This window comes from Anoplolepis gracilipes, chromosome 9, assembly GCF_047496725.1.
Source record: "Anoplolepis gracilipes chromosome 9, ASM4749672v1, whole genome shotgun sequence".
Lineage (NCBI taxonomy): Eukaryota > Metazoa > Arthropoda > Insecta > Hymenoptera > Formicidae > Anoplolepis > Anoplolepis gracilipes.
Window position 1 is genome coordinate 5,745,122 of NC_132978.1, and position 20,634 is coordinate 5,765,755.

Consider the following 20,634-nt stretch of genomic DNA (forward strand, 5'->3'; position numbering starts at 1 on the left):
CTTATATCCAAACTTAACAAAATTTCGTTGAATATCAATTTACGATACTGACAACTGTTAGGATTAACATTAGGTGGAAGAAGACCTCCATTATACGCTGTAAATACTTGCGTAGACAAAAAATGAGTTTGGCCACGATGTAAATTTGTTTCACGACCATTCATCTACCATTCTATTTGCAAACTGTTGAAGAGGAAAATTAGGTTTCCTACAGTATTTTCTAAAAAGTGACATTGTTGTGCCTCCAGGAGGGGGGCACAGGATTTTTCGGGATCCGTTCAGGGAAGGCCGGGGATACGACGGGCAGTGGCCACCTTTTATTTTAATATTATTTTTAATTGTTTACTTCCTTCATTTTATTGTGATAAATAGCAGTTTAAAAGAAATCAAAGGTTTGGTATTTTATCACTGCTCCCAGCGTACGTATCTACACTCGTGTGTATTGTCGGTTAAAGGGAGAGAGCGGTATCTCTCATATACTCTGTCGTACAGGTAGTCTGATACGCGTCGGTTTATCTCAGGCGCGCGTATATCTCTTAATTATTCGTATATCTCGTTCTATTTAATAACTCTCCGTGACGATTATTACTCGTTAGGTTCTAATCAACGACTGCCCGTTGCTTCATCGCGGCGGGTGCTGAGCTTCCCTCCGAACTGCATGGTTTTTCGGAGGGGGTTCCTTAGCAACATGACCAAATATGGTTATGTTGCTGAATTCGCGTTTTAGTGCAGGCGAGGAAGTTCAAAGTCGAATTTCCTCGCTTGTACTTTGAGCAATTCGGCGACACCTTTCCGGTTTCGTGTTCGCGCTCGGTCTCAGGCGCGCGTGGCTCGCTGCGTCAGCGGCTCGCGCGATTATCGCTTCGCTCGCGATGCATTCCTGCATCAATATAATTATATGTATATATATATATATATATATATATATATATATATATATTCATTAAGTCTGTAGCCTTTTCTGGGGCTATAACACCCCTCTCCCGTTGGAAAAGAAAACGGAGGTACAACGTTTTCTGTTTTAGGGAATTTATTTCTTTTTCTTAAGTTTTAAGTTTCCCGATATATATATACTATATGTTTTCTTTTATATTATTTTCTTATTCTAGTTTACAATTTTGTTTGTTTTCGCGTTTACAATATTTAAATATAATCGTTTTTCTTATCTGAAATCGCGTGCTTAGGCTACGTTTTAATATTGGTTTCGGGAGTCGATCGATCGGTTCGGATCACTCTTCGTCGTATATCCTAATTAATGGTCGCTTCCTTCTTTTATTTTTGTTTCGTATGACTATGTAAAGTACAATTAATATTATTATTATTGTTATCGTGATTGTTCCGCTTGTCGCCATTGGATATACGAATTGTTTTTTCGCGAAGAAATTTTGTTCGTTACTTTTTAAATTGTTGTCTATTTCTTCTAGTTGTAATTTTAATTTTGTCAGTTCCATTCGGTGTTGACCTATGTCTTGTATCGTGTCATTATCGTGTGTTATCGTGTTGCGTTCTCGTACCAGTGTCAAGTTATATTCAGGCAGGTACGTTTCTATATCCGTTTCATAGATTGTCTGCTTCGTCTGTATAGTCATGTCTGGAGTTATTAATTTGCATTTTCCCTTCAGCGTAATTTTCCCAGTGTTTTTAATCACTGTTTTGTATTCCTGTCGTTTGTCGTATTGTATTTTAGTTAATTGTTGCTCGGTAGCAGTCGAGTAGAGCCATGTTTGTGGCTGTTGTAATGCGATCCATGTGGTACGCATTGATATAATGTATTTCGTCTTACAGTTACGTTGACGCTGCTGTGTATAAATTTGTATTTCGCATGGTGCATTTAAATTTACTCTATATGTCGGTGTCGCATGCTCACATGTGTATTGTGAGTTAATGTTAATACAATCTTTTAAATCTTTTTCTGTTACTATAACGTATGTTAGTTTTTCTTTGTCTACCGCAATTATTTTATGGTTAATTTCTGTTACTGCGAATATATTGTTATAACTAAATACAGGTAACGCAATTACATTCATTATGGTATAGCTCGGTTGCGCAATTAATGGGAAGATTAGAATGGTATAAATAATTGCTTTATCGCTGAATGCGCTTATTTTCGCGTATTTTTCTATAGTAAGCCAATCTTCGGTGTGTACTTGAAAAGGGAAGTACAGTCCTTGTGGCAACTGCTGTGTTGCTTCCTTTAAATGTGTTATTATGCTATCTATTGGTGTTAATCTCGGATGCATTGCTCCGTTTTTTGTATATGTTAGATATTCTATAATGTTATCCGCGTCGCGTATTAAATCTGCTATTACAGCGGTAATTATGGTAAAGTGTTCGTTTATCTCGCTGCGTTCTATATATTTATTTACTCGTTTCTGTAAGAGGTATTCGTTACGTTGTATTGTATTTTCGATTTTATCAATATGCCCGATAGTCGTATTTATTATTTTAATTTGATTTTGTACGGCATGCTGTATTGTTTTTTGACTGTTTTCTAATATGTTAAGTTGTTCGTTAATTCGTTTCTCGTCGTTAACGTCCATTGTGCCAAATAAAGACTTTGATGAGGAACCTATTCCGTTTATAAGTCCTCGTCGTTTATTTGTCTGTTTTTTGTATATTGTTTTAATTTGTATTATGGCATTTTTTAAATATTTTGCTTCTCTTTTTGTTAGAATGTCTAGGTTCACACATGTATCTCGAAAATAATGAGTGTGAAATTTTATAGTTTTGCATAATCTTTCGGTCTGTTTTAAATATTCGTTTATTTGCTCGTATCTTTCGTCTAAGTTTGATAAGTCTAATTTTATTACTAGTTTCCAGTTTTCTTTTGCGTAGTGGATTTGTCCGATTTCTTCGAAGAATAACCCTGGGTTATATTTAAATTCTTGTATCTGGTATGAGAGATTCGTTTCGTCGTCTTTCGTGTGACCTTTGCTGATCCAGCAGGCGAATGTCCTGTAATATCATATTATATTTCATTTTATTATATTTTATCTCTTGGGTGTCGCTCGCCTTCTCTGACTTTGCGGGGTTCGCGCTAATCCAGCGGGTGATACACCGGTGATATTATAATGTTGGTTTAGTCTCTTAACGACTTTTGTTTGAGGCAGATCATTAAGATGCTGCGATTCTTGCTCCAATGGAGCCTGCCGATTTATCGCCAGTGCGATGGATATCGGGATGGTATTCATCCCGATATCTGCCGCGATTGTTTTAGGGGTCGCCTACCGGTTGTGGGTCTACCGCCTCCGGTGGACCCCGTAGTGCGGGCGCGGAGCGCCGTTCTCCGAAGTTCCCGGGTCGCGGGGGGTACTTTGTCCCTCCGCGTTACGTTCTCGGTGCCTGGTGTGAGGTTTGTGCGGGCAGTGGTGCCCGCCCTGGACTTAATGCATCCCGTCCGCGTGGAGCTGAGGAAGGTCCACGACCAGTTCGACTTTTTCGAGTTGAGATGTCGCCGGGGGGAGGAGGAGGAGGACTAGGACACGGATCCTTGAAGAAGGTGAGTATTAGTTTTCTATATATGGCTTAAGCTTGTTTACGTGTAAGCGGGTGTTTTTTTTTCCTTTCTTTACCGTGTAGTTGATATTCGAATGCTTTTCGATTATTATGTACGGTCCGATCCATAGAGATTCGAGTTTTTTCGATCTTCCGCGTCGTAGCGTTTCATCGTAAATGAGTACTTTATCGCCGATTTTGAACTTTGTTTCTTTTGCGGTTCGATCGTAGTGTTCCTTCGATTTCAGTTTTTTCTCTGTGAGATTATCTTTTGCAACTTGATTCGTGGCGCGTAGTCTTTCTTTTAGCTCTTGCGCGTAATCGTCATAGTTGTATGTCGGTTGTGGTGATTTCGTTAATGCTGTCGGTATTTCGGCTTGGTGTCCGTATACTAGCTCGAAAGGCGTGTATTCTGTAGTTGTATGTGGCGTAGTGTTGTAGGTGAACATCGCGAACGGAATCCATTCGTCCCAGTCAGTCTGATCATTATTAATATAATGTCGTAGATATTCTGTTAATGTTCTGTGCGATCGTTCTAACGCGCCGTTACTTTCAGGATGATATGCGGTCGTCTGAATTTTATTTATTTTTAATAATTTACACGTATTTTTAAATATTTCGCTTAAAAAATTTGTGCCTTGATCGGTTAAAATTTTTTCCGGTATTCCGTATTCTAAAATTATTTTCGTGGTAAATTCTTTACTCACGGTGTTCGTTTCTTGATTTGGTATCGGTATTGCTTTACTAAATTTTGTCAAACTATCTTGAAAAGTTAGTAAGTATTTATTTCCAGTATTAGTTATCGTTAATGGACCGACTATATCTAATGCACATTTTTCGAACGGTTTACTCGGTGTATCGGTGATAACGAGAGGTGCTTTAAATCGTCGCGATAATTTATTTTTTTGGCAAGTGATACATTTTTTAATGTATCGTTTGACGTCTTTCGTTAACCCGGTCCAATTGTGCGTGAGGCGAATTCTGTTTATCGTCCTCTCGATACCTTGGTGTCCTCCTGTGGGTGCATCATGATATTCATATAATATTTGTTTCTTTTCATTTGCGCTATAGGCACGTGTCGCATCGTTGCTATCTTTCTCGTCCTCTTCTTTATCTCTTTTTTCGCTGCTGATATCATCCATCTCTTCGTCTTCGGCGGTGAGGATCTTTTCTCTCTCTTGCTCGTCGTCGTCTCGCGTTACGTTGCGGCTTAGCGCATCGGCGTTCGCGTTCGCACGTCCGGCTTTATGTATTATCTCATAATCGTACTCTTCTAATTTTATTCGCCATCAAATTAATCGTGATCTTGGATCGTTCACGTTAAATAATTATATTTATATATTAGAGGTTTGTGATCTGTAATGACCTTAAATTGTGTTCCGTACACGTAGGGTCTGAAATGCTTTACAGCCCATACAATAGCTAATAGTTCCTTTTCGGTAGTGCTATAGTTCTGTTCCGCGCGGTTCAGTACTCGGCTGGTGTAAGCTATCGGTCGGTCGCTGCCTATCTTTCCTTGCGATAAGACCGCTCCGATCGCGTAGTCGGATGCGTCTGTAGTTATATTAAATTGTTCAGCGAAATCTGGATATTTTAATACGGGTGCCGTTATTAATTTATTTTTAAGTACTTCGAAAGCATTTTGTTGCTCTGCGGTCCACACAAATTTTTCGGTTTTCTTTGTCAATTTCGTTAATGGTTTAGCTATTTTCGAGAAATCTTCTATGAATCTTCGATAATAACCGGCTAGACCTATAAATGATTGGATATCTTTCACCTTTTTTGGCGTCGGGAAATCTCTTACCGCTGTTAGTTTAGACGGGTCAGGAGATATTCCATGTTCCGATATTATATGGCCCAGGTACATTACTTCTTTGCGTAGGAATTCGCATTTATCCGGCTGTAATTTTAAATTATTAGTTCGAAGTCGTTGCAGCACTTCCTTGAGTCGCTTGTTATGATCTTCGAGGCTTGCTCCGTAAATGACGATGTCGTCTAGATAGACCAGGCATTTGAGTCCTTGTATTCCTGTCAATACAGAGTTCATTAATCTCTGAAATGTCGCCGGTGCGTTTTTCAATCCAAAGGGCATTCGGTTGAACTCGTAATGTCCATACGGAGTTGAAAAGGCAGTTTTAGGCTTGTCCTCTTCGACCATTGGTATTTGATGATATCCAGATGCTAGATCTAATGTTGTGAAGTATTTTGCGTTTCCCAGCTGGTCCAGTATATCCGTAATATTAGGCAGAGGGAAGGAATCGCCAATCGTCAAGCTTTCGAAAGTCTATAACTATTCGAAGTTTCGGTTTACCTGATACGTCGGTCTTTTTTGGTACTACTAATAGCGGAGCATTCCATTGACTCGCGCTGGTACGAATTATTCCGTCTTCCAACATTTGTTGCACTTGTTTATTTACTTCCGTCTTATGTTTCTCCGGAAGGCGATACGGTCTTACATTTACCGTTGAGGCGTCTATGCGCGTATTTATCTCGTGTGCTACCGTCGCAGTGCACGACAGTGGTTCTCCGTTCAGGTGAAATATGTCGCTATATTCATCACATATCCTTGAGAGTGCCTGTCGTTCTTCAGAGTTGAGATGCTGTGTTCGCAACAATTGTCAGATGCGCTCGTTACGTGGGGTATTTTTATCGTCCGTCCCCACGGCTATTGTATAGATACGGTGCGGGTTATCTTTATCGATGTCGTCTATAGTTACAACAGGTGTACGTATCTCAATAGTCTCGTCTGTTGTGTTGATAATGCTGATTGGACAGAGAAAGTTTTTCGGTTCTACCAGACATCTTCCTATATATATTCCAGGGGCTGTTTCTTTCGCGCGTACTATTCCCGTTTCGTTTCGATTAGTCGCGGCTTGCACGATGGTTTCACTGCGTGGTTTCAAGATAATTTTATTATATGGTTGCATCTTGAGTCATCCGTACCGATTTTTAACTCTTTATTTTTGTAATCGCAGGATACCTTTTGCTTCCTTAGGAAATCGATTTTTAGTATCCCGTCGTATTCCATGGGGAAGTCGTCTTTTACTACGTAAATTGCATGTTTAATGTCTTGTCCGGTTAGATTAATTGTTGCATGCATCTTCCCTATTGTATATACTTTGTGTCCGGTTATTCCTATTAACGCTAATTTTTTATTGTATATCAAATTCGCCTTTTAAATGCTTTACTTTTATTAGTGATATCGTCGCACCGGAATCGTATAGCATGTTTATGCGCCCTGTCTTCGTTTCGCGTATGGGCATCGTTACGACGTCGAGTCCTTGTTTATCTCGCGTCTGTCGTACGTGTGTCACCTGATATTCCAGCGCGCGCTTTGCCTTGCTATTGCTTCTTTCTTCTTCGTCGTTACTACGCTCGGAGTCGGAAATCTTTCCTCGCGTCTTATAACGCGTTCCTTTTGAATTATTTTGAATATCGCTCGATTTATTCGCGTTATTCGGGTTTTTTCGATCCTGTGGTTTTCCTTGCGGTCGGTCGTTTAAAGACCAACACTCATCGCGATTATGTCCGCGCTTTTTACAATACTTGCAAAATTTTTCTACCACATTGACGCGTGGTCTTTCGGGTTTCGGCAGAGCGTATCTGCTCATTCGACAATCTCGTCCATAATGTCCTATCTTGCCGCATTTAAAACATATTACATTAGTATCTCGAGGCGGTCGCGAGTAATTCGAGTCGAGTTTATTTTTATTTTGATAACTGTTTGTTCTCGCTCCCATCGGCTTGATAAGTTTTTCTTCCGAGCTCGCGCCGTTTATCGCCTCTTGCAATGTCGAGAAGCGTTGTGACCGTACGAGTACTTTCAAGTCGTCGCGTAGTCCGATTTGATAATTAATTAACGCTTGGTCTTTGATAGTTTGCTGAATCATGCGTTTTTGTTCTAGAGTATGCTTTTTTCCTTTGGTCATATAATTTCATAGCTACTAGATCGACTCGCTGTCCAAACGCGTAGGCGGTTTCGCTTGTTTTTTGCTTTAATGAATTAAATTCGACTTGCAAGTGTGTCGTGCTTTGTTTCGTTTGATAACAAGCTTCGAGTTGCGTCCGAAATTCATCGAAAGTGCGTATATCGCGCGTTTCAAAATCTTGTCGCGCTCTTCCGCGTAACTTTGTATATAATATCGCCTGCATAAGAGATTCTTCGTCTGCCGGGTTTGTATTTTGTATTGCGTATGTGCATGAATTCAAGAAATCTTGCAACTTGTGTCGCGACATTCCGTCAAATTCCGGAATCATTTGTCTCGCTTCCTTTAACGTCAGGAAATTGGGTGCCATACTACGTCGGTTTTTAACGTCGCGATCGGTCCGTCCGTAATATATGCTTTCGGAAAGTTCTTCTCGACGGCTTGTATTTTGATCGCGTTGCTGTAGTTGAGCTACTTGCTCTGTTAAGAATTGTATTGCGTAGCGCATTTCTCTTAACATTGTGGACGTAGAGTCGTTTGTCGATTCTTCTCGCGGTTGTATCGGTTGATTAATTGTTCGTCGCAATCGTGCGATCTCGTCGTCTACCGCGTCATTAGACACGTTTGCGGACGTAGACGCGCGGGGATTTTGAGCTTCTGCCATCTCGCGCGTTCGTGCGTAGATTTCTTCGGGATCAAAAATCTCGCTCTCGTAAGATGTCAATGAAAATTCTCGCCGGAGTGATACCTGGCTTGGAGTTCGACTAAGATACGGTCTCGTTCGTCTGGTTGAGTCGTGTAAATCGTCAGTGGGGTCAGTCGGATTATTTTCAACAAGATTCGCGTCGAAACTCGTAAATGGAAATTCGCGTTCTGTTATAACATTGCTCGGTAGCTCTGTGTCGCTATCACTCGAGTATCGAGTTTCGAGGTTCCGTCGGACACTGTCGCGTATGTCTCGGAGCGCTTCTACGGCTACACTCGCGGAACTTAATTCGCAATATTTTATAGCTCGATTTGCTCGTTCGCTAAGCAACCACGACTTATTTGCTATCGGTTTCGGTACGTTTCTTCCTTCCGACATTCACGCAAATTTAATTAAAATTAATTTGGTTCGGACTTACAGTAGTAGTATCGCTCGCATATTCGCTCGCTGTCTCGGTTTTCGCTGACGTTGCGTCCTTCGCGGCTGATAAGGCTGGCGGTCGCGTTCCAGCGGCGATGCGTCGTCGATGGAATTGTCGTAGGTCGGGCGGCTTGGCGGCTCGCGTCCTTGCCCCAATCCTGCGATGCTCTGTTTATCTCGTAGTCCGTAGTCGTCTGCTCTGCATGTAGTTTTTTCTTGGTTTCTTGATGTCCGTCAGTGTTTGCTAACTTTCTGACGTGCCTGCCTGTTTACGCACTTTGTATTTTATTGCAGGTCTTGCACGACGGTCGAGGTGCCAACTCCTTGACATCCACCGGGGGTGTTCCCTGGATCCCACCGCTGCCACCAGATTGTTGTGCCTCCAGGAGGGAGGCACAGGTTTTTTCGGGATCCGTTCAGGGAAGGCCGGGGATACGACGGGCAGTGGCCACCTTTTATTTTAATAATATTTTTAATTGTTTACTTCCTTCATTTTATTATGATAAATAGCAATTTAAAAGAAATCAAAGGTTTGGTATTTTATCACTGCTCCCAGCGTACGTATCTACACTCGTGTGTATTGTCGGTTAAAGGGAAAGAACGGTATCTCTCATATACTCTGTCGTACAGGTAGTCTGATACGCGTCGGCTTATCTCAGGCGCGCGTATATCTCTTAGTTATTCGTGTATCTCGTTCTATTTAATAACTCTCCGTGACGATTATTACTCGTTAGGTTCTAATCAACGACTGCCCGTCGCTTCATCGCGGCGGGTGCTGAGCTTCCTTCCGAACTGCATGGTTTTTCGGAGGGGGTCCCTTAGCAACATGACCAAATATGGTTATGTTGCTGAATTCGCGTTTTAGTGCAAGCGAGGAAGTTCAAAGTCGAATTTCCTCGCTTGTACTTTTAGCAATTCGGCGACACCTTTCCGGTTTCGTGTTCGCGCTCGGTCTCGGGCGCGCGTGGCTCGCTGCGTCAGCGGCTCGCGCGATTATCGCTTCGCTCGCGATGCATTCCTGCATCAATATAATTATATGTATATATATATATATGTATATATATATATATATTCATTAAGTCTGTAGCCTTTTCTGGGGCTATAACAGACATATTATTTTCATATGGGAAAGCAGAAAATGAATCAAGAGGACCTAGCTGTCGCACATCATTTGTGAGATGAAGAAGACCGTGTACATTATATGAAATAAATGATAAACCATAAAGATTTTCACAACGAACAACAAATTTTTGTAAGGCAAGTTCAGCAAAGTTTAAATATTTTTTTGATGGTAAAGAAGAAATCAATATCCTTATGGCAGTATGCAAAAACAAAAAATGAATATATATTTGTTGATCTAAGACACCGTGCGTTACAACTGGACCTGTATATAATAAAAATTGACGAAATTCAGTTGCCTTATATTTAAAAAATACATGAATTGCTCTAGGATGCCTTGCAAATTCTGGTGGACAATATTTTTTAAGAATTTCTAATCTTTGAGATATTATATTGATGGATCTTGCCGGTAATTTTGAGAAACGTGTATATTTACCGCATACCCATGCAGATAAAAGTTTCTTTACCACTCCTAAGCATACTAGATGCATATATTCAAATGGAATTTGTGAGACCATACCTATAGGTAACATAGACAGTTAATGTGTGAGCCGTTCCCACGAGTGGGAAAGGCCCGTGCTACCTCGCCCTTTCAGGCATACGCCACATTTTTACATCCACTGTCTATCGGAACCGTCCCGAGACGGGCGATGGAAAAATCCAGTAGCGCCTGCTGGTTCGTGTGTGCAGGATGGACAGTTTGGCCACGACGAATAAGCCCATTCTTCCTTCCTTAGGGTGACATAGACTCCGCCGGCTGGCATTCGCCACTATCCGACTCCTTCACCCCGCTATCTTATCCGTCGTGCCCACGGGGACCACGGGGAGGCCTGTCCATTTGCATCCCGACCTGGATGAACGCTTCTGACCCTGTCGGGCGAAGGGAGTAGTGGGATAGGTGGGCGTATTAAGGTAAATGGGGTCCTACCTAATTTCCTCTAACGCGACGCGAACGCTGCTCGAGAGCGTGGTTGTCCCGAGAAGATTACGAGGTCACAACCCCATACCCGAAGGCTCCGACCTCTTCGGTTGAACAACGGACCTACCTAATATATAATCTACGATTTACGATTCGTATCCCTTCAGCCAGAGGGATTCTCGGCAAAAGTCGGTGAATACGGAAAGGGCCTCTGGGTTTGACACGAAGAAGCGTGCCACATCCGGCCACTGCCATTCACCTTCCGGTACGACGCTTCGCAGTATCTCTCTCTGCGCGTCAAAGAGGGGACATTCCAGCAAGAAGTGCTGAACTGAGTCAACTCCACCTCCGCAAATGCACACGTCACTTTCCACGAGACCTAACGACGCGAGTCTTTCCCTAAAATCTCCGTGTCCGGTGAGGACCTGTGTGCTCCAATGATTTATTTCTAACGAACGCGCGGCTAGTCTACCTCGCACGTCCCTAAAGAAGGCGAACGTGGTACGACCCTTACTTGAAGAGTTCCATCGGGTCTGACACATATTAATCGCCTCGTTTTTAATTCCTACGATCGCGGTTTTTCTTTCGGTTCCGGCGGGGATCTCAATATTACCGATCTTGGCGTCTTTTCCCGACCTAACATTATAACGCGCGGCACTTTCGCGAAGAAGTATATCTACAGGAGTCGCTCTTCCGACAACGCAAAGTGATTCCCACGAGGCCGTGCGGTATGCGCCAGTCATTGAAATTAAGACTCGACGCTGCAAGGCTTTCAGAATTCTAATATCTCTCTCCGTACACAGGTCGGCCCACCCCGCAGCGGCATAAGCCACTGTCGGTGCGAACACGCCCCGGTAGATTGTGGAGAGTGTCCTAAAACGCAAGCCTCACTGGGCTCTCGCTACTCTACCTAATTTCTCGAACAGCTGCCCGACTTTGCTGTTTAAATATTCGCAGTGCGTTCTGACCTTTAAATTTCTATCCAAATAGACGCCAAGATACCTAACCGTTCGCTTAAACCCTATTTTCGTTTCACCGATTTTAATAATTGGCGGTCTGTTCTCGAAGTCGACGGTTTTCTTGCTTGTTTTTCGCTTCCTATCCGGTCGTGCTCCTCTCCGTCTACCTATCGGGTTTCTCACGTTCCCGTCGGATTTCAGAATGATGGCTTCAGTTTTACGCTCGGAAATCTGAAGTTTCGCAGACCTACACCATTCTGTTATTATGTTAACTACACGTTGGCCTTCTGTCTCGAGTTCCCTTCGCGAGTTTCCGTTTATGACGACCACAAGGTCGTCCGCGTACGCGGCGAATCTATCTGGAATTACGTCTTTCAGTACTCTCAATAGGCCATCAAACATGAGGTTCCAGCAGGCCGGACCTAGAACGGAACCCTGAGGGCACCCCCTCTCGGCCCGCTTGGACACTTCCGCGGAACTAAGAGAAATTTTTACACTTCGTTTGCTGAGATAACTCCGGAGTACTTCGAAGATATTACGCGGACAATCCCGTTTTTTAAGACTCTCTAACACAAAGGGCCACCAGACATTGTCAAAAGCCCCGGTAATGTCAAAGAGAAGCGCAACGGCGTACCTCCTTTCGGAGGCAGAGACCATCCGCCGCAACTCCACGACAGCTTTCTCCGTCGACCTTCCGGGCATGAACCCGAATTGTCGACCGGAGACCTTCCCCGGTGCCAGTGACGTGTCTAGCAGACGAGCTTTTATAAGCTTTTCGAAAAGTTTTCCTACTACGGAGAGGAGACAAATGGGTCTGTAGGATTTCGGGTCTCTCTCATCCTTGTCTTCGCCTTTCAGGAGAATTCGGAGTGAACCCTCCTTCCAGACAGAAGGAAAGACGCCCCACTGGAGACCCGTTGAAGAGCTTAACTAACTGACCGGGGATTACTTTACAAGCCGCCTTGAGTACGGCGACCTCGACTAAGTCTAAACCCGGAGCTTTATTATTTTTAAAAGTTTTTACCGCGCGGGCCATTTCCGTCTCCGTGAAGAGAGAGGCGTCGGCTGTATCGGGGGCAACTCTACACGCGTTTCTAATTTCACGCTGTTCAAGCGTGTTTTCTATCTCCCGGTCATCTGGGATGTGCACATCCAGGAGGTAACTAGCGGTCTCCCCTAGTGACTTTGTGGAATATTCGCCACGCCGGAGTGTGCTTAGCACCCTCTCAACTTGGAGTTTGCTCGCCTGTTGCTTGTAAACGAAGCCCCAGGGCTCCTGGTTGCCGTGCGATGTAACGAACTTCCGCCAGCTTGCGAGTTTCGCCCGTTTCACCCCTGCCTTCGTGAAGAATGATACTCCAAGCAGTACCCGGAGGTAAGTAGGGTCCTCTCGCCCTCCCTGAAGGGCACGACGCAACCTATATACCTGTTTCTTAACTATAGTTAATTTTTTTGTCCACCACGGGTTGGACTTCCTAAATTTGCGCTTCCTAGGCATTGACGCGACACAGGTCTCTGTGAGCACCACTGTGAGCGTTTCTGCCATTTTCTCTACTTCTATTGTGGAGCACAGATCGATAGCCTCCAGTTGCGATCTTGAAAGATCTGTCAGGGTGACAGAGAACCGTTCCCAGTCGGCCCGACTTGTGTCAAACCTCGTGTTCCCAGCGCCCCGATCGGCACCTGACTCTTTCAGCAATCTCAATCTTATGTCCACAGCCCTGTGGTCACTGGTGGTCCAGTCACACCTTACCTTCCAGTGTCAGATGAATTTGTTCATGGAGGGCGACGTCAGGGTTACGTCGATGAATGACGAACCCCTTGTCGTCCAAAAGGTGGGCGGCTGTCCAGCATCGTTGACCACTGACATGCCAAATGCCCTGATGAGGTCTTCAAATCTGGCACCTCTATCGTCTGTCTCTTGGGGACCCCAGAGTGACGATCGAGCATTGGCGTCTACACCTATAATAATTCTCTCCCCCCTCAGTGAACGAAGCACCGTTTCGAGGTGGCTGAGGTGCTTCTCAATCTCGTCACTGTACTGGAAGTAGCACGAGACAACGTAGAAGGAGAAGCTGGGGGCCTGCACTTCCACACAGACACAGTGCGTAGTGCTAAGCTGCGAGACGAAAACCGTATCGAAATTGGGATTACAGATCGCCACTGCTGCCCACGGACGTTGTGAGCGCACTGCGGTAACCTTCATTCCTATGCCTAATCCTACAACTGTGTAATCCGAACCCTGCTTCTCGACGTGTAGTTCCTGCAATAACAAGATGTCAAGTCGCTTTTCGACTACGAGCTGATGTACTTCGCCCGTTACTACAGCCGAACGTCGCATGTTCAGCTGCAGCATCCTAACACCCGTGGACGCACTACCTAAGTTAGAGCTTATCCTATCTAATTCCTGTGGCACCGGGCCACTCGCTGTGTGGGGTGGGATTGGGTCCGCGAATCTAACCGTCTTTCGCACCGTTGTCGCAATGTTCGCGGATCTAGGCGCGGATCTAATCGCGGGCTTATTTATTTCGCGCGCTATTTGTTCGGTGCCTGTTCCCGATTCTCGCGCTAAATTATATGACGTCGACCTAATCGAAGTAATCAAGCAACGTTCCAAAACGACGCGGTTCTAGTCACGGTTGTATCGCGATTTACTAACGCGGTTCTAGCGGCAGGAAGGCCGCAATCCCAGGGTTGTGTGCCGTCGCGTAATGTGTCACGCACAGCTCAGTGAGGCGTTCTCGAGGAGGCGGAGGCCGCCACCGAGCACACAGTCGAACAGACCCGCGACTCAACGACGGAGACACACTGCGCTTCCCTACTCGCGGCCGCGCCAGACCGGAAGCGGTCGGCCAGACGGGCACTCCTCCTCACCACGTCAAAGATTTTATTTGCAAACTTCATAATAATTCCCACGAGTACGGTGGAAGGGGTGGTCGAACGACGTAGAGCCACCTTTACGCCGCCAAGCCTAGATACTCCGGGAGGACGGCAGGTATCCCGGGACGGACCGTTCGCGACCGCGACATTTTGCGTCTACGCGATCATGCAGACCCTAAGCACGGTTCCTAACACCTTAGCCTTTAGACGTTACGCGGGCCCGACCTCGACAAAAGCGACCGCGACGACAACGACGACCTAACGACCGCCCAAGCCGACGAAGCCACAGACGGCAACATCTAAAACCCGATTGTACCTGAAAATAAAGTTCCTGAAAATAAATGGAGAATTAATCACGCGCACACACAATCACACACACACACACTCACACGTGGGAGTCACTGGGATCGGGGTGGTCCCCGCCTCTGGCCCGGCGGGTGACTGAGTCACCCATCCAGTCCTTCGGGCGAGGGTCCCGACCGGCTCCCACTTTTCCCCACTGAAAGACGTTTCACGGCAGGAGCACCCACCGCTCCGCACCCTCATCCCGCGGGAGCACCCGCATAAAAATTAGGAGGGAGGGAAAAAAAAAAAAGGGGAGGGGGGACGGCCGTCGACCGTCCAAACAACGCACGAAATGCGCTCGCTACATAGAAGCCATTTGTTCAGCAAGCTGACACCGACTCGTGGCAATGCTGTCTGGGCACGTTGGCTTCACCTTTCGGTTACTAGAGCCCCCTCACCACGTCAAGGTGTGCCCACGAGGGGGAGGTAACATAGACAACGGACTTTTGCCATTTTCTTTATGATGATCCTCATCTATATACCTGGAATATTCTTCGTCAGTTCGAAGAGAATGATTAATACCGCCAAATGTTAACCTGTCTTCACATCGTATACCTGAAATTTTACATTTTGAACATGGATTTCTTGATGTATGGCCTTTATGATTAAAAATAAAGGCTCGAGCTGGTGCATAGGAAACACCTTAACCGTATTGCTATTTTATTGCCATTGAAAGTATACCATTTCTTATTACATGATTAATATCAGCAACAAATTTTTCAAAAAATAAATTAGAATCATGTGGTTTCTCAGCACCACTATATATTTCAATTATAATTGGCTTTGTGTATTTTACATTTGCAAGTCGACATTGGATTGGCCAGATGTGAATATTTCCTGACCTGTCTAAATTACATCCATCTGTATTAAAATCTATTTCTAATTCATGCGGTACAGATAAAGAAGAAACATGTGATGTTTTAATAATTTCTACCTCGAGAGAGAAATGAATATAATTTCCTGGATCTACTTTGGATACAACAGCAGGTGTTCGTGGAGTTTTTAAAAGAGTTCTAATATCTTTTGGTAATGAAGAAAAACGTGTGTGTTCGAAGAACAAAAAATATATTATTGCACTGCACATGGGTTAAATTATTATTAACAAAACACGTGGCCAAACAATCTTGAAATGATTGTTCAATGAAAAAAGTACTACTGATGAGAGATGAGGAAGTAGAATTTTCACTGTCATAATTAAGAGACAAATCATTATCTACATTGATATCTGTAATATCCGAAATATCGTTTGCAATATCGTTAAAAGGAACTTCGTCTGTTCGAGAAGGATCAGCAACGTGAACATAAGATGAAGCAATATTATTTAATTCTTGATATGTAACCGAATTTTGTGAAACATTTAAACACAAAGTATTTCTAATTTTGGAAATAATCCGCCTTCGTTGTCTTGCAGACAACCGGTGCAAATTTTTACGCAAAATAGAATTTGTAAATGGTTTCATACTCACTTTAAAAGTGTGTCTCAAAAATCTTCTGAAAATCTCTACGATGACCTAATCTTTTTTTTTTTGTTAACACAGGGGAAATGCATGATACATACCCGCCGATCCCACGTGGGAGGGAGTGTCGGCGGGTTATGTGGGACTTTAAACCACTAAAACCCCTGCGGGTATCCGGCCTGGTCGATTGACGGGGAAAGCGTGGGCATTATCTTCCACGCTCCCCCCCCCTCGACATTTATGTCTTCCTCGCGGTGCCGGCCAGGTGAGGGCCGACACCGCTTAGTCGGAGAGCTGACTGTGCTCTCCGACTTCCGGCCGTGTGATGTTAATTATTTCGGGCTACGGGAGGAACACAACCTCTCCACGTAGCTCGCCTCCCTCCCAGATGGGGGGGGGTGCGAGGCCCGAAGATCAGGTCCCTATTCCGATCTCCGGTCCCTCTAGTCCCGGGTCTAGGTCCCGGAACTCTCCCTATCTCCTTACCAAGGAGAGACAAGGTCATACGGCCCCTCTATCCATGAGGGGCCGTCCATCCTTCGCCTGAACAGATGACAGCAGGTGGTAAGGGGGGGAAACGCACTCGCACCCCGGTGAATTTTTCACCAGGCTACGTTTCTCCCCCTTGCCGTCATCCGTTTCCTTTCCGAGGCGGTGGAGGTGGGGGTGGCGGCGGTAAAATAGCCCTTCCGCCGGCAACCCGGTGGACAGCGGGCTGCCCCGCAGGGAGACGACGACGTCGGCGAGGCTGTCGCACAACGTGCCGCTCCCTCTCTCTCTCTCTTTCTCGGCAGCCTCCTTCCGCGACATAACCGTCTCGCAGAAGGAGGCCACCGCCCTCCATTTGACCTCCCCTTCCAGCATTGCGGCGACTACCGCCCTGGGGAAGAGGTCAAAACCGATGACTGCGGTGAGAGCACGGCGCTCATTTGCCCACGCCGGACAATTGTCCAACGTGTGCTGCGCCGTCTCTCTCATCCTCGCAGTTGTGGCAAGAGGTGGTGCCCTCTTTTCCAATTCTGTGCAGGTACTCACCGAAGCAGCCGTGTTCAGTGAGTACCTGCGTCATCCTGAAAGAGACACCCTGGCTCCCCGTCAACCATTCCGATAAACTAAGGGAGCTATGGCCTCGACGGTCCTTCGACCCACATGGGTCTCTTCGACGGTGAGGTGGCGTCTCCACCTCACCAGAAGGAGCCTGATCACCTTAATTGTTGCTTGATCCCGGCTGTAATGGGGATGTTGTTTCCTGCCTCCCAAAGCTAGCGCACCCGCCGATATACTTCGGCGTAGGAACGTGCCACCAGCTCCCATGGGGACAGGCCGGCCAGGATTGTGGCCGCTCTGTGCGAGACGGTGCGGTATGCCCGCGCCGCCTGTAGGGTCATGGGAATGCTGAATTCTTCTAAGCGTTTCGCGCAATACGCGATCTCCCATGACCCTCTCGGCCTAAACCGGAGCCCCATATAGGGTCATGGCCTGGACCGTTCCGCACCAGAAGCGTCTGACGACGTCTCCAGGCCCACCGAGGTTGGGCAGGAGATTGCCCAACGCCGCGGAGGCCTTGGCCACTTTGGGGGTCAGGAGAGCAAAGTGCTCCCTGAACCTCCAGGTGCCGTCTATCTGAAGGCCGAGATATTTAAAACTCGGCCCCACAGATACCAAGGTGTCTCTTCCCAGAGGCAGTCGGGTTTCCGGTGGCGTCCCATGAGAGCCGTCGTGCATGAACACGGCCTCGGTTTTTTGAAGCGCGACCTTCAGCCCGACTGCCTCTATTCGGCGCACCACCTCTGTCACCGCCAGCCTCGTCGTGTTGCGCGCCTCCATCTAATTGGCCCCCTCCCAGCCACGACCAAGTGTCGTCCGCGTAGCACACCAGGTCGCAGCCTAGGAGAAGCCGGCCGGTGAGGACCCTGTTGTAGTCGATGTTCCATAGCAGGGGGCCCAGTACTGACCCCTGCGGAATACCCCTAGTGACAGGCCTGGCCTGCATCGGACCGTCCCGCCCCGGGGCAAGGAGATATCGGCCTCGGAGATAATCCCCGACCATCCTCTGGAGATAATCGGGGACTCCAAAATCTCTCAGGGCCTCTCGAATACGCTCCCAGGACAGGGTGTGGAATGCATTTGCGATGTCCAGAGACACCGCAATTGACACCCCGCCTCTCTCACTTTGACCTGCGAGGGATCTCAGACGCAAGATTGCGTCGATCGTAGATCTCCCCTCGCGGAAGCCAAACTGTCGGTCATTTAGGTCGGGTCCTACCTCCTTCATATGCCTGACTATACGGCCGGCTATGATGCGTTCCAGCATTTTGCCGGCCTCGTCTAACAGGCATATGGGCCGATATGCCCCAGAACTGAGGAAGTTTTTTCCCGCTTTTGGGAGAAGGACCAGATTGGCCCTCTTCCATCGCTGCGGGAACACCCCCCTCTTCAGACACGCGGAAAACATCCTACTGAGGACACTCACGAGTTCATCGAAGTTCAGCCTCTATATTCTTCGATGAACTCCGTCAGGCCCGGGGACATTGCTCCCCCGTAGCCTCTCGAGAATCCCTTCTATCTCCCTCCCTGTGACCCCCATTTCCTCTGTCCACCCGGCAGGGATCGCTCCAGTCGCGGGCATTAAGGCCAACGCGCCGGTTGGCTCTAACGGGTCGCCGGGAACAGAGTTTCAACGATATCGTCAAGATAATGGGGGTCCAGGGAGTCTATCACTAGGGCGCCCGACTTCTTCAGTTTCCTGAAGATGGTTTTGTACGGGCGCTCCCAGGGATTCTCAGACGCTTGGCGCCTTTTATCTCGGCGCCAAGGCAAGTCCTCATCACGCCATAGTTTTAGGCGTTCGTTCCGCGTGTCTGGGTGGTCCGGTCCTAATCGTCTTTGTGGCCCGGCAAAGACGACGACCCTGGTGGGCGCATTCAGATCGTAAGGAAGCGATCCCCGGTGCCCACCAGTAGGTCCTTTTTCTTACTGACACTTCCGGGACAAGGAGCGTTGACGCGGCGCACGCGTCGATGACCCCAGACATGAAGCGATCTGCCTTAGCATTGGGGTCGATGATATCATTCGTTTTGCCTTTGTCGGGCCAGCAGGCCGTATGGATGCAGGCCAGGAGTTTGTCCTCATCCAGCTTTTTGAGAGACCATCTTAACCTCCTCGGAGACGCCGTTGTTGGCGGGGGTATGGTGCCATCGCGCGTGAGGACTACCAAGAACCAGACGTATAAGTGATCTGATCCGGTTTCTACGTAGTCCAGCACGCGCCACTCCGATACCCTTCGCAGGGCAGCGGGGCTAGCCCACGTGAGATCCACGATGGAACCGCCCCGGTGCCCCACGAATGTGTTGCCGCTGCCCTGGTTGAAGATCCGAAGGTCCTCGACAGCGGCCCAAGTCTCCACCAGCCTTTCATTGGGATTCGTTCGCGGGGAACTCCACATAAGAGAGTGGGCGTTGAAGTCCCCTGCGATGACGGCCGGGCGCGGTGCCAGGCCGCGAAGGCAGGCGGCCAGCTCGTCTAGACGGCCGCCGTATTCCCGAACGGACAGGCTGGGGGGGAGGTACAACCACACCACCGTGTTGGGCCCCCAGTCCGCCGCTATAAATCCCTGCCCCCGGGCGCGCAAAACGGGGAAAGAGGCACCTGCAGCGGGTCCGGCTATAATAGCTACCGATCCCAAGGTATCACCCACCCAGTGGTCGTCATCAGGTGGGACCCGTATGGGATCGGCGACTACTTCCAAGCTACAACCACTCTCTACCATGAATTGTGCGAATAAGTCGCGGGCTTGGTAGAAGTAATTATGGTTCGCCTGCAGAATTGGGAAGGAGGGAACTCTACTCATTGTGAGTGAGATCTCCCTTCCCGCATTCGGCGGTTAAGTTGCCGCCACTCGCTTCTGCTTCCATGACAGAGGTGAGGGTGTTAGGTGTGACCTGCACCACCTCTATCTCATTCTCGTTGGAGGCGTCTCCGATAACTTCTCGGAAACGCTTCCTCTTTCCCACAGCAATAGTGTCGGACTGTGACATCTGGGGAGCAAGTTCCTGCTCCCCCAATCTCTTCTTTTGAGCCTTGCTCGACTCCCCCTTGTGTGGCGCCGGGATCACCTCGGGAGAGGTGGAGAGCAGGGCCATCTCCTCTCCACCTGAAGGGAGAATGGGAGAAGTTGTTTTCACCTTCTTCTTTTTAGGGGGAAGAGAGCATGCCGGTTCCCCGGCTTTGTGGCCCGCCGGGAGCCCCGTCTCCTTACAGACCAGGCAGTTGGTGCAGTCCGAGACAGCATGCCCGGTCTCGCCGCAGCGGTAGCACTGCTGGTTCCTGTCCGCCGCAATGCATACAGTCTGCACGTGGCCACGCGCGTGGCAACAGTAACATTGTAGAGGGCGGACGGGCAGTAGCT

The 20,634-nt window shown here is 47.2% G+C and overlaps 2 protein-coding genes across 2 annotated transcripts; both read right to left on the reverse strand.

Annotated features, from left to right (window-relative positions):
• Window positions 1-53: 53 nt before the first annotated feature.
• Window positions 54-17,295, reverse strand: LOC140669635 (uncharacterized). Its single transcript, XM_072899641.1, has 4 exons — window positions 17,160-17,295; window positions 15,210-15,393; window positions 9,653-10,206; window positions 54-227 (listed from the first exon to the last, which is right to left on the reverse strand). The coding sequence occupies exons 1-4, from the start codon at window positions 17,293-17,295 to the stop codon at window positions 151-153; spliced, it is 951 nt and encodes a 316-aa protein (XP_072755742.1). The 3' UTR covers window positions 54-150.
• A 1,758-nt stretch (window positions 17,296-19,053) lies between these two features.
• LOC140669636 (uncharacterized) lies at window positions 19,054-19,995 on the reverse strand. Its single transcript, XM_072899643.1, has one exon. It carries the CDS (start codon window positions 19,993-19,995, stop codon window positions 19,054-19,056), a length of 942 nt encoding a protein of 313 aa, XP_072755744.1.
• Window positions 19,996-20,634: the final 639 nt, after the last annotated feature.

What these genes read in the sequence shown, in the direction of transcription:
- LOC140669635 (XM_072899641.1), bottom strand. Translation starts at nt 17,295, where the DNA reads ATGACGCAGGTACTCACTGAACACGGCTGCTTCGGTGAGTACCTGCAC. An exon ending in AAAGAAAATGGCAAAAGTCC is followed by an intron (nt 10,207 to 15,209) that starts GTTGTCTATGTT and finishes GCTCACACATTA; the next exon opens with ACTGTCTATGTTACCTATAG. An exon ending in ATATGAAAATAATATGTCTG is followed by an intron (nt 228 to 9,652) that starts TTATAGCCCCAG and finishes CAACAATGTCAC; the next exon opens with TTTTTAGAAAATACTGTAGG.
- LOC140669636 (XM_072899643.1), bottom strand. Translation starts at nt 19,995, where the DNA reads ATGGTAGAGAGTGGTTGTAGCTTGGAAGTAGTCGCCGATCCCATACGG.